Raw genomic sequence first — 14,170 nt, 5'->3', positions numbered from 1 at the left:
TGAAAGACACCGTCAGTTGGACTCATCCCTACCTAAACACAGAGAGCTGCAAGTGCTTCAGCTTCTATGGAGGGAGCCTAAGGTGAAGGGGATGGCTTCTTGTCTTCAAAACCATGAAGGCCCTAAATATGTGGATATGTGGAAAAAGGGGCTGTTTGTGCCCAAACTGATCCATGCCCTGTGGGGCAATTTCTGCTCCCTCCTTGAAACAGGTAAGCCCCAGACCTGAGAAATCAGGCCTAGAACTAAAACCCCTTGAGCTTTAAGGAAGTGGAGGGCTCCATGCTCTGCTCAGGTTGCCCTTTCATGCCTGACTGCAGCTCATCAAGGCCCTAAGGCTAAGAATGAAACAATAGAGGGTGAGAGCTCCCTCTGACAGTTTAACTGATGGCTGGGATTAGGGACTGGCCCACACAGCTTTCCATTAGAGCACTGTGCAGCACAGGGCTGTTATGGAGAGACTGTGCTTCATGGCCAGGAAAAGGGCATCAAGGCCCCAAACCTTCAGGGAAAAGGGAAGCATGAGGGCTTGGTGCAAACAGAATCATTGACTCATTGAATGGCCTGGGTTGGAGAGGACCTTAAAGATCACCTGGTTCCAAGCTCTGTGCTCCTATGGACTCATAGGTGGCCGTCATTGTGTGTTCTCAGTGCAGAGTGAAGTTTCATTTACATGGGGTTTGCCTTCTGGGTACATCCAAGTGCAGTTTCATTTCATTCTAATGGCACATCCATCACCTTAAACCCCTTTGCAGCATCCCTGATTACTCCCGAGGCTGCAGGCAGCGTCTTGAGCCTCTGCTTCTTTCTCTCCACACAGTCTATGTTCCCCTAGATGAGCCTGAGCATCTTCCCTTCCTCCACAGTAAGGCTATGAATCACTTACCAGCCTTCTCCAAGCACTGGCCAAGATCTCCTGCTGCACTTGGGCTGATGCTGGGTAGCTGAGGTGTCTCTATTGCTTCCCTTCTTTTGCTTCCTGAAACATTAAACAGATTTTGTCACATAGCAATAGGAGTTTTCCTCCTCCTGGGCAATGGCTGCTCTTCTCTTTGCTTGGAGAACTTGTGATTGGGAATGGCAAAGGAAAAGGAAGTAAAGTGCTTCTTGTGCCAGAATCCCTCCTGGCATCCCTCCCATGTCTACTTTCTCTTCCATTAGAAAGATGGAGTAAAGGGGAGCAGAATCAGCTCTCTGGTCCCTTGCAGCGGTACACAAAGTGGCAGTCCCATGCAGGCACCAGTGGTGGGGAAGGAGAATAGACTCAGAGTGTTTATGAGCGGTCATAACCTTCATCAAATAACACTCAAGGATATGTAAAGAAATCTGTTCCACCGCAGCCTCCCAAGCCAAATAAAGGACTAAATGGGACTTCTATCAAGCCATGCATGTCGGGTTCTAAAGGAAAATATCCCCTTTTCTTGGGGAAGAGCCAAAGCTCCAGAGGAGCCGCCCTAGATCAAACCAGCGGCCAGATCATGCCAAGCATTCAACCTCCTGCTGTATCCAGCTCCAGGGCAGGGAAAAATGGGGATGCCCTGGGATGAACCCGGCCACAGTGTCTATGTGTGGGTGGAAGAAGATGCTCCCTCAAGCATCAGAGATCTCCATGTACCCATTTCACTTTGCAGGAGCTTCATTGTCTCCCTCTCCCCTGCTGTAGTTTCTAGATGATGTAGAATTACACGGGAAAAGGCAAACACCAGAAGAGAAACAGTCTGTGTAACAGAGGTGCACGTAAATAATCACTGCCCTAATCCCCTTTGACAATGAAAGATATCCAACCCCAAAGTCCTCCCGTCTGCAACTCAACCTGCAACTACAGCACAAGGAAGTGGTGTCAAAAGGGGACTTGGGCTCCCAGAAAAGCCTCTGTAGGGCCCCCAAGGCAAGAAACCAGAGCAAACTTCCAGACATAACATGCGAGAAGTGCAGGCCTCACAAAGGGACGTGTTAACCTCTGCTGGAGACACAGCCACCAGGAATGCAGAGGGAAGGAAGACTTGGAGCCCAGATGAAGTAGCTGCCACGCTTCCCAGCTCAGATCCAGCAGGCTGGGGCACGTTATCCCATGGGGGCTCAAGTCACTTGAAACCAGCCTGGACAAAGCCCTGGAGAAGACTGGTCTGTCCTCCTCCATCCTTATGCAGCTACTTGCAGTTGATGGCTGATGGAAGAACATTGCTTGGTGTAGGAAGAGGAGACCTAGGCAGAGAGAGGGGATTAAAGAACATGATTGTGGTTTCAATTCTCTTCCCTATGTCACTTCTATCCCTGAGGATACACAGTGTGGGAGGTCCATAGCATTGCATGGGCAGGACTGAAATTGTCCTGCAAGCAGCACAGGTCACTTGGGGAGCAGAGGGAACCTCCAATGGAGCAGGTACTCATGTCCATGCGAGGACATCTAAGATTGATGCCTCCTTTGCAGCCAATGAAGATACTTAAGAAGAGAAGGAAGAGAATCATAGAATGGTTTAAGCTGGAAGGGACCTTAAAGATCATCAAGTGGTGGTCCCATGGGCAGGGACACCTTCCCCTAGACCAGGCTGCTCAATAAAAGAATCCTTAAGAGAGCATCAGCAATGTCCAACAGTGCAGCAGAAAGAGCCCCTGTGTGCTCTCATACCCCTACCAGGTCCTGTGGTCTGTAACACTTGCATTCTGCACCCTCTGCCTGCACAGAAAGCAGCAGCATCCCAATGGAAGGGAAATACTAAGAGGAAAGTGGGAAAAGGAGCAGCAGAGCTGCTCAGCTGTGGCACTTCACAGTTTCTCCTCCTGCCATGAGTGGTGTTGGCTGCGTTTTGTCTTTCTTTATCCAGGGCCTCCAGACACAAGACTCCACTGGTATGGAATTCCCGCTGCGTGCGACAGGATCCCTTCCCTTCTCCACCGGGGAGTTTCTCTTTGCTGCTTGGGAATGTTCCAAGGAGATGGTTTCTCATCGGAAAATGCCGATACCCTGAAACCAAATCCCTTGGTGGGAGAGTACCCACTGCATGGGAAAAGGTTCTTCAAACCCAGGCTGGAACCTTCTGCTCCGCATCCAACACCCCCATCACCACGGCAAGGGAAGGGACACCTGCCACTAGAGCAGGTTGGTCCAAGTCTCTGTGTCCAATCTCACCTTGAACACTGCCAGGGATGGGGTAGCCACAGCTTCTCTGGGTGTTCCAGTGCCTCACCACTCACTTCTTCCTGAACCTTGCTGTATAATCCTGAAACAGAGCTGGAAAAGGGCTTAAATGTGGGAGAAGCTCCCACCTGGGAGCTGGGACCTGTCCCACACCTAGCTTATAGGTTGGTGTGGTGGCCTGGTGGGGTTCCCAAGCGGCCCACCAGCAGCGATGGCTGAGACAACAGCACCACCTTGTGCCTTAGCTTGGCCTGGGGAAAATGCGAAGGGACAACCCTAAGGCTCCCTCTCGTGGCTTCTGCAGCTCGCAGCTCACACCGACCAGGATGAGATTGCTCTGCACGCCCCTTCATGTGCGGGGTTAAGAAGTGAAGGCAAACCTGAGCTTGCAGCTTGCCAGCTCCTCAAAGCGAAGCGTTTTGGAGCAGCAGGACATGGCACGTTCATGCCAAATCCATCCCCAACAACCTGGGTCCTCATCGTGCAGACAGAGATCCATGCTGTGGATGGACACATCTGGATTTGACAGCTCAGACCTGCTGCTGCAGAGCATGGAGCAGCATTTCAGGATCTACCAGGATTGAGAGGGGGGTTGGAACTGGATGATCTGAAGGTTCTTTCCAACCCAAACCAGCCTGGGATTCTTTGATTCACTAAATCCACTTCCAAAAAGCCATCTTGAGGGTCCTTCAAGAGCTGCTCAAAGCCAAAGGAAGGGTCTCCATCTATGACCTGTTGCAAAACTTAGAGACAAGAGAAGTTAAATACCACCTTCTTGAGCAGTTGAGGGTTATTCCAGGAGGATGCTCACTGCAAACATGCTGATGGTGGCCCCAACGCTTTCACCACCTGCAGTTTCAAAGCTGGCCCCACATTCAGCACAGAGCTGAAGGGGATTTGCTTACATGAAGCAGTCCCTGTTCTTTCCCAAGTGATTTCTTCCCCTACTCCAACCACTTCTGACTTCCATATCGTGGGGAAACTGGGGCCGGAATGATGCAGAGGGCTCCCAGACTGCACAGCTCCTCAGTGCTGCCTTATCTGCCAGTGCTGGGGCAGCACTCCAGGTTAAACACAGCTGCTGCCAAGCTGAAACCATGAACCTTTGCTTAAGGACAATATGAGCTATAGGACCAAGAGCTTTTCAAAGGGAACTGGTAGCTTTAGATGGAGCTTTAGCTCCATCTTTGCAACACAAGAGAAGTAATGCCAGTTTCTCATGTTAATCTGCTCTCCAGATGTTTCAGAGTACCTGAGGTCCATTCCTCGCCTCACCCACATCACTTTCCTCTCGAGCCACATGAAAGTGCAGTTTTCAGTCCTATTCCCCTCCATCCCTCTGTGCAATCCCACTTCTTCATTCCTAACCACTGCGCACCCATCCTCACCCCTTCTGCATCCTCTGCCTCCTGCAAACACTTGTTCACTATGGATGAGATAACGTCTCTTCAATCTGCATCCCAGGAGAAACAGGAGAGGTTAGTGTCATTCTTGGCTTGGAAATGGGCAGCCTGGCGTGGAAAGGAACATGATCAAGAAGAGCCATCACTGGTGTTGATTTCCAAGCCCTTGGGGTGTGATGTACTTGAACACGAGCTGTTCTAACGCAGCTTGAAGGCTTCAGGTGAACCCTGCTGAAGGGGGTGGAACAGGTTATTTTCAGTGGCGGAGTGTATTGGGTGAAGAACAGCCCTTCGAAAGCATCACAGCTCATCATGCCTATTTATACCCCTACTTATTCCTCAGGACAGGAGAACAAAGCGACGGACAGGCCCTGCATCCTGCTTTTCCATGCCACTGATGACAGGAACATTGCCTCAAAGCACCGGGGGCTTTTCAGGTGGTCCATAGGGGCTGCTTTGGAGATGCACATAAATCTGGGATAAACATGAATGAATCTGAGATCAATAAAGCTCTTGAACCACACCAGGATGTGTTTGTGCTGCAGGGTGTTGAAAAGGAGTCCATGAACCAGTTTATTACAACTCACCTACACGAACAAAAGCAAGAGCTTAATAGAACTTGATGGAGTGTAGGGAGCCCAGAGCTGTTCAGTAACAGCACATTGCCTCTTCAGATAGCAATGTAGAGCATTGTGAAGGCTCTTTACCAGTCAGTCATCACCTCGTCTCCACTGCTCTGTCACAGAAGGAGCAATCTCCATCCTCTCAATTGTAACAACAGTCATTTCCCTACAGGAGCATCTTCCTCTCCCAAGGCCACATTCACACAGGCACAGGAGGCAAGGTGGGTGAGGAATTAAGCATACTGATGCTTGCCACATGTGCACGCTGCAGACAAGGGGGGAATCCATGGATTTATATTGGTCTACTCACACAATAACGTTGACAAGATCCTTACCAGCACAAGAACACGTTCCTATTGCACAAGTTCCACCAGTGGCCACAACTGACAGCATCAGAGCACGTGGAGAAGAGATCACTGAGTGCTAATGCTCCAGAAGGCCTCAGAGATGAGCGAACTACCGAACATGACGCAGAGAGCCCATCCAGCAGTGGGGTTTGTGCAATGAACAAGTCCTAATTGCTACCAGCCATCAGATGGAGGGCACGAGCTGTCGGCTCGGTTAGTGGCAGAAGGAGCAGGACATCCTGCATCAACCAGACACAAAAGGCTGAACAAGCAACCTGATAACCTGATCTTAAGTAACAGAAGTTCAGTTTCAACTACTCTTTCTCATCATTCTGTATCATGATAGCTCTGAAGGCACTCAGAAATGGAATCACCACAATTCTTCACTATAAAAGCACTGGCACAGGGTGTGCAGAGAAGCTGTGGCTGCCCCAGTGCTCAAGGCCGGGTTGGACTTGGCTTGGAGCAAGCTGCTCTAGTGGAAGGTGTCCCTGCCCGTGGCAGGGGGTTGAAGCTGGATGAGGTCCCTTCCAAACCATCTTATGATGACTTCTCTGAGGGGCACGGCTCAGAGCTGCTCTTATGGCATCGTGCACATCACCGCAATCAAGTGAAGCTATTAAATAACAAGAACTTCCCATGAAGCTGACAGTTTCAATCCCTGTGCTGCCTTCCCTTTTCACACACTGGTGGCTGAGGCCTTTCTCCACTGCAAGGGGCTTATTGCCCCCCCCCCCATTTCTCCAGCCTTATTGCTCCTTCCCACTCAGCTGAGAATTAAAAGACGTAATAAAGAGACCTTGAAGCAGAGGGGGAGCGTCTGGTGAGGGAAAGCAGGTTCCTTGTTCGAGCCTGGGATTCATCTGCCTCTCCCCGTGGAGATAAAGAGGCCCTTTCACCCCAGCAACCAGAAGGTTGAAGCTGGATATGTGCTTACCAGCCCGGCCATGGCTGGGAGCTGCCAGCCTGGGGGCTGCCAATGGTGACATTTCTCCCTCAGATTAGACACCGCGGCGCAAAACCGCATTAAGAGTTGCTGGGGAGACTGGCCCTTCATAAGGCTGCACGCTTGGGAGCGAGCTGCTGTAGCTATGAAACCAAGCCCCGGCGGGGCTCCAGCCCCTTTCTGCAGATTAAGGTTAATAAGAGGCTCCCCAGCCCACCGTGCTGCCCCAGCAGAGAGAGACTGGGCACAACTGGGAGCCCAGCGCCTCTCATATCCCCACCGGCGAGCGCGCTGCGCCCGGCTTTTGTTCCCTGCTTCTACCCAGTGAGTTTCATTACAGATATCCTCTTATAACGCGCACACGGGGGGCAAGCGGGCCCACACAAAGAGAAAGAAAAGGCTGCCTGCTTGAAACCCAGTAATTACAGAGCTGGGGGCTTCCCTGGTGGAGGATTCAGATGGATTCGACATGGCAACGTTTCACACGTACGGCCCCTCCGGAGGGGAGCTCCCAGCTCCATTTCATTCCCAGCCAGCGGGGCTGGCAGGGGAACTTCTGCCCCAAAATGAGTTCCCAGAAGGGGACAGTTGCACTTTTATTGCTTGCTTGGAAAGCGTTTCACTGCTGCCCTCAGATGGGGAGGACAAGGGCTGTAAACTGGCTCACCATCGCCTCCCTATTACGGCCACTAAGGATGGGAATTCTTCTACGTGGTCAGCACCTATTTTAGCTGAATTCGGAGATGCTGAGTGAACCCTTCCAGCCAGGCTGTGCTCTCAAGGTGCTTGTAAAGACAAGCAAGTTCTCCGTCTGTCCTTTCACAAGGGACGTACAAACATAACCCACAGATAAATGGATGCGAGTGAAGACTGAAGCACGATTCACTTGCCATAGGTACTGCATGATATTCTTCAGCTCAAGCTGAAGGGGTTAGCACAGCATCCAAAGCTTTGCAGCAATGGGATGCTTGCACAGCTCTGGAGCAGGGTATCAACCTGATATGATGGCCAAATTCAGCCAGGAGGTCCAGGAGAAGAGGAACCCAAACTGCCTCCTCCCTGCTCAAAAAGCATGTTGGCATCACACACCTCTCCTGTTCCCCAACGCATCCTTGTATGGTGCACACCAACCTGAAAATGGACCTGACTGAGGCAATTCTACACCATTTCCCTAGGGAATGCACCTTAGAGCCAGGTTTTCACCTTCTTTGGTGCTTTGCCAACAACTGTGGGACATGTGCAGGGCACTGCAGGGGCAGGACTGATGATAAGAGCCAGAAGACCCTGTAATAAAGATGTTTCTGCCATCAGCACACTTACTTTTAGCCAGCTACCCTCATCCTTTGTGCTTTTATGACATGTACAAGAGAAGGAGCAGCATGTTCATGCATTCTGCAATCTCAGGGGGTGATGTACAATCATTTGATGACCCATAGTAACAAACGTGCTGTCAGGGCCCCATAGTACTAAAAGTCATCCCTGAACCCAAAAGCCCACAAACTCAACATCTACGTGTAGGTGCATGGATCCATTATTCTTGGGCCAAATGCAGAGTGGGACTGGATTTGGGGGTTCAGGTACTAAAAATGACTCCCAGGTTTATTGTTTGGCCACTGATAAAGACAGGAGCATTCCCACTACACAGCCCCAAGCCTGGCATTTAGCTCCCAAATACGGCTCTCGCTTTGCTTCTCTCTCTTCATCCCCATCATCTTTCCTTCCTCTCCTTATTTACTTGCTCATTTTCATGCTCTTCATTTCCTGCAGCCCAAGCCCTGCTGCGCCCAGTCACTGCCTACATGGGATTGCACATTACAGCCCCTGCCTCTGGAGGGAAAGGTCAGGGAGGGAGGTTTCGTGTGCTGAGAAGAAAGGCAGCAGCAGACACAGAGAGAACACTCATAAAGACCCGGCTGTGAGTCCCTCTGAGAACCTGTCAGCTTGGGGAGGCTCTAATGGCTTTAATCTGCAGTACAAGGGGATTAAAAGCCTCCTTTTCCCAGGACAAAAGAGAAAGGAGCAGAGCGGAAGGGGACAATGAAGCCTGCAAAAGGAGGAAGGGACAAAGTTAAAGAGCTCAGCTCTAAAGAGCATCGGGATTTCAAGAGCTCCATCTTCCAGGGGGAATAAATGTGAAGGGGCCTGCATGGAAAAGGGGCTTTGCTTTTGCTTTGCCACACTGAGCACACCCGCACTTGAGCCTTCAGCCATCAAGGCAGCTTATGTTTGCCTTGGTTGATGTGCAGGGGCAAAGGAGGAAGAGGGGGAAGCAGAGGGTTAATGAGGCTCGGCCAATATAACTCTATGGTTTAAGCAGTGGTTTATGGTCTTTGATCCTCACCGCCCCCCCAGCACATCCCTCAAACCCTCCTTGTCCTCAAGGGCCATGGAAGAGGGAAGGGGCCTGGGAACAGGAAGGAAGTACATGGAATTACAGGATGCTCTCCTCAAGTACCGCTTGAGCAACCTTTTCAAGTGCTCAGCAAGGCTGGGACCTGAAGAGGGTTTAATTGAAAAGGAAAGAAGGAGACTTGAAATACTTGTCCGAAGGGAAAAACAGTGGGAGAGAAAGGCCAATGAGCCACCAATGCAGACAAGCTGCACTCCAAAAGGGAAACCAGGTATTCAAGTTTCAGCATCCCTTATGCATTACAGGAAATGGGGTTTCTTTAGGCTGGATGCTAACCTCAAAACAAGGCAGGACTGAGCTGCTACGTCAGCAGAGAGGTCTGGGCACAGTTAGTGTTCTCAGACATGAGGACTCTTCCGTCACCTGGAAGTAAGGACATAATTGAGCATGAAGCAATGGCAACCCAGGTAAGACAAGCATCCAGGAGACCCGAGTTTCCTCCTATTAACACACTCACCAGCCTAAAGCACACTGAGAAGTGGGTCTCTAGCAGCCCACGGTGTTCAATGGGAGGGCAACACTTCCTCTGGCATGCAGAGGAGGCCATGGAAATGCTGCGAGGGCTGGAGCAGCTCTGCTCTGGAGCCAGGCTGAGAGAGCTGGGCTGGGGCAGCCTGGACAAGAGAAGGCTCCTGAAGGGGAGACCTGAGAGCAGCTCCAGTGCCTAAAGGGGCTGCAGGGAACCTGGAGAGGGGCTTGGGACAAGGGATGAAGGGACAGGCCAAGGGGAATGGCTTGAACCTGCCCAAGGGGAGACTGAGATGAGCTCTTAGGCAGAAGCTCTTCCCTGTGAGGGTGCTGAGGCGCTGGCACAGGGTGCCCAGAGAAGCTGCAGCTGCCCCATCCCTGGCAGTGCTCAAGGCCAGGTTGGACGCAGGGGCTTGGAGCAAGCTGCTCCAGTCGAAGGTGACCCTGTTTGTGGCAGGGGGCTGGAGCTGGACGAGCTTTAGGGTCCTTCCAAGCCAAAGCATTCCATGATTCTCCAATCTCGTACATTCTCCACCTTCCCAGCTCAGCAGAGATGCTCCACAGCCCCAGGCCCAGTGAAACGCCTAACGCAGGTTCTCTCAAGTATTTTAGCAGCTCAGCAATGCTGGGGCTGGCTCCTGCTCTGTGCACAACTTGTACCCAGAGGAGGGAAAAAATAAAGACTTTGTAACATAATCAGCAAGTTCCAGACAGGAATTAGGGTATAGAATATCCAGTGGAGACAGGGGGCTGGAGTGGCATTAAGGTAGGAAGAATATAATTACCTGAACTGGCCTGTGGCCAGCAGAACAGTATGACTGCAAGAAACCAGAAGGGCCAAAACCTGCATTTTCCATTTAAATCCAGAAAGATGGCAAATAGCAGCATCCCGATTCCATTCTTCCACCTTTGGGCTGGAAGGAAAGCTCTCCTGATAGGTTTTCACCCCTAACAGCTATCCCCGTGGCCACGAAGACAGAGCTCACCCCCATCTCCCTTTGGGAAGCCCTCCCATCACATCCCTGTATCTCAAGGCAATGCCTGCACCTTGCAACGCAGAGAACAGAGCATCCCACTCCCCATCACTGAGCAATAAACCCCACTCAGTCCCAAATAGGCAGGAGCAGGTTCTTTCTCTTGAGCATAGCTCCTAAATGGATCTGGTATTCATTAGCCACTGCTCTGCAGAGATAAATGCTTCATCCTCTGGCTGTTGACACTGGAAATGGCCCAATCTCCCCTGGGGTGGATATTATAAAGGGGAACTTGGCTTCAACCACGCTCCCCGCATCATGTGCTGTACAAATGCTCCCTTGGCTTGGAGGTAATGGATTTCATAGGGTGGATGGGATCTTTCCATTGGCAGAACTAATCCACAATAATACATGCCCCAAGTACTCATTGTATCACGTTTTGCTTCCTCCCCTCTATTTCTTTTCCTTAGATGTAATATTTCACTTTTCACGTGTTCATTTTCAGGCATTCTTCATTTCCTTTCAACTTCCCAGTTTTCCTCCTCCAGGCCCAATAGCAAGGGGAGCTTCCTAAGCAGCACTGCCCAAGGGATGTGGAGATGGGGCGGCACCACCCTGGGTGGCTTCCATTTCCCTGCAGGAGAAAGGCCAAACATCTCTGCTCTCACACTCACTGCAGAGCCTAAATCCACAAGTTTGCTTGTCAGGGAGGAAAAAGCAATGCTGATGCTACCAGAGAGGGGAAAAACTGTTCTTATTCCTCACCAAGCTTCTAAGGAATTGGGTCTTTGGCATGGATACACCACTGGATTCCAGGGGCATCCCATCCCAACGCCACCCACCCTCCCACTCCCCCTCTTTCTTAATCTTCTCTTCCCAAGGGCTTACAAGCAATTTAGTAGCAAAGGCCCATTTCAAACCCCAACACAGAAACAAGTTTGAAAGGCAGTATTATTGTACACAGAGACATGAGTTACAAGTACTTGGGAGCATCACTTTGCTCCCCGTTTCACAACAAAATAGGCTTTCAAGACAGGGCGCTTCCACAGACTTGAAGCATTGCACCACAAATACCTGCTACAAGGGTTTGAACACAGGAAATACAACAGGGAGTCAGTGCATGGTGGCTCTTTACCCCCAAAACACCAAGCTCTGGCTCAACACAACTCCTATGTAACTTACATTGGGGTCCTGAAGCTCTATACACCGCAATGAGTGCTGTACACGCAGATGAGCATCCAACTGAAGTGCTTACTGCTCTATAGCTAACGTAACAGCAGCCTGCAGCCTTTCCTTGGGATCAAACCTTGCCCACTGTCACAGCATCCCAGTGAAGCACTGGCTCTGGAGCTGCGCTCCTCAGAGCCTGACAGCAGAAACCACCCTTTATGTCCATCAGGAGGGTTGAACATTGCGTTACGTGCATTATATCAGAGATGAGGGTGCACAGCAGGGATGCTGAGTGGAGGAGAAGTGTAAGCTCATCCTTCCAAAGCCACATCCATGCTGTGAAGTCCATCTCTGAATGATGGTTTTTAGCCTCCCGCTGATACCCCTAAATCTATGACTGCAACCTTGGAGCTCTGAACACATTAAATCCATAAGGAAACAACAGGCAAGCATCTAGGAAGCCACCAACTCAACAGGGCCACAAAGCAGCTCCTTCTCCCACTCCCACAGAGCTCATAGAGTAAATGGAAGTAGCAAGAGCAAGAAGGAAAATAAGCCTGGCAGTGAAAGACACATATTGTGCTTAAAGATATATGGGAGTCCTGCTTCCCATCATGCTGCTTGGCCATTTGGGATCACCTCCAATGCTTTGCCTAATCTACTCTTAAGCTACTTAACCCATACTCCCTCCTTTTCCAAGCAGGTAGCAAGTTATCATCTCACAAGTGTCACTGGTGAATGACGCCAAACTGCTGTGCTTCATTAGCTTGGATCCTGCCTAGTCTTGGGATGGCCTTAGAGCTCCCTAAAAACATACATGCCGGCAGCAAGCTCATCCTTCCTTGTACTTTCACACACCAGAAGCATGAAGCAGCACACACTATGCGCATCCATTATTAAACAGCTGTCTCTGGGAAGGATAATGTAGTAAGTATTGTAGTAATTCCAGTAGTAAGCACATTGGAGTTCCATGTTGTTCTCCAAAAACGCCAGAGTATCCAGGTCTGAGGAACTGCGCTGATGGAATGCACTGTTTGGCATTAGAACATGGGAACTAGCTGGGATCCCGCATGCTTCCCTCTTGAAGCATCTCTTCTGATGTGTAGAGAACACCAAGAGCAGCATCCTATCCATCAGGAAGCTCCAGCACTGCTCGGTTCATCCTTCTTCCAGAAGCAAGTCCCCAAACAGCTCTGTTGGTGCATATTGTGTCCATGTGCCCTGTCCCAAACCTGCCAGCCAGGCAGCATAAGCTTGCAGAGCCATTCAGGCCTTGCATGAGCTGGGAAAGCAGCTAGCACGCTGACATGCCATTCATTCTGTGCTGGGTGGCACTGGACATCATGACCTGAGCAGCTTCCTCTGCACACTGCAGCTGCAGCAAGGCACGGTGACAGCAATGAACAACAGAGCTGAGGTGGTGCTCTCAAGCCCATCACTGCGCTCTATGCCATGCCTCTGGTATTCCTCCTGGGCTCAGAGGTGCTCCCTCCTCTTCCAGAGCTTGCTGTGACAAGCACTTGTGTGCGGGAGCTGCTTTACTTGCGAAGTGTCACACACGGGGCAGCTCCTTTTCTCCTGTGCATTCCAAGTGACAGCTTCTGGGACTCAAACATGACTCAGCAGGCGAAACACAAGGCAATCCTGCAGTGGAGCTATGCTAACACTCCTCTTGAGCCTGGGGACAGCTCTCTCTATCAGGACCACAGCCTATCCTACTTGTATCCTACTACTGAGGCAGCAAGAGATGCCAGAGCACAACCATGAAGGAGCAGTGGCAGTGGGAAGGAGCTTATCTTGGTCCCTAAAGCAGAAGAGCAGCTTGGATGTCTGCACTGCTTCCCACTTCTCAGTTCTCTGGGCAGTGGGGATAGGTCCCTAGCATTCACTTCAGGGCTGTCACCACATTCCCAAGCTCCACACACTTCCTTCTGGTAGAAGAGATGATGGGGCAGAGGCACAAGGCAGGCTGCTTAGAGAGCAGAGACAGCATTTGGTCCTCCTGGAGAAACATCTATCATCCACATCCCATCACATCAAGTCTTGATGGCATGCCAGAAACAAACCCTACCTGTCATCTGCCTTTAGATGTTAGAAACACGGACTGAGACAACAGGCTTTGAGGGCAGCCTGAGTATCCTTCTCAGTGTCCAGCTCAGCACAGGTCAGGCATGTTCACAATGAGACAGATGCTACACAGCCCCTGACACTGGGTTGAATCCTTTACCCAACCACAAGAAGCCTGGAAGCAGCCTCATTTAGCACTGTCTGGGCCATTTCTCTCCAAGCAGCTCCCAGACATGTTCAGTGAACACTGAAAATGAAATCATCCCATGCCAGTGGCTGCTTCTCTCCTTCACTGCTGGCTACAGCAGCCCTGCTCAATGGGCTTTGTCCAGGCCACTGGAGGCTGATGGTGACACAGATGAGGTCCCAAGCTCCTCGCTGGAGTCCTTCAGAACCAAGAACTCCAGCAGGATGTCCAAGAGGCAGAAAACCAGGTGCCTGAAAGGGAGAGAAGACAAAGCTGAGGCTGGTGAGGGCAGAGCAGAGCTGGGAGAGCAGCTCCACACATGCAAAAGCCAAAGCTCACGCAAGAAAGAAGTATCCTGAGTGCCAAAGATCTGGTACCCTAGAAGCAGGGTTTGAAGGGATGGGTCAGGTTTTGTCCAACCCACAAAGCAGTGGGT

At 50.9% G+C, this 14,170-nt stretch overlaps 1 protein-coding gene across 8 annotated transcripts in view; it reads right to left on the bottom strand.

Moving 5' to 3' along the window:
- Positions 1-14,170, bottom strand: part of SNX19 (sorting nexin 19) — a 97,334-nt gene that overhangs the window by 65,478 nt on the left and 17,686 nt on the right. For 7 of the 8 annotated variants that reach the window (XM_065697002.1, XM_065697004.1, XM_065697005.1 and 4 more), the window contains exon 11: positions 887-979. In XM_065697002.1, coding sequence (XP_065553074.1) covers positions 887-979 — 93 coding nt within the window. Of the gene's footprint in view, positions 1-886; positions 980-11,243; positions 13,986-14,170 lie in introns of those variants that run through there. The other variant, XM_065697010.1, reaches the window with a different exon arrangement.

Source organism: Lathamus discolor, chromosome 17 (genome assembly GCF_037157495.1).
Source record: "Lathamus discolor isolate bLatDis1 chromosome 17, bLatDis1.hap1, whole genome shotgun sequence".
Classification (NCBI taxonomy): domain Eukaryota; kingdom Metazoa; phylum Chordata; class Aves; order Psittaciformes; family Psittacidae; genus Lathamus; species Lathamus discolor.
The sequence above is the reverse complement of the archived record's forward strand: the minus strand, read 5'-3'. Positions and strand labels throughout refer to the sequence as shown.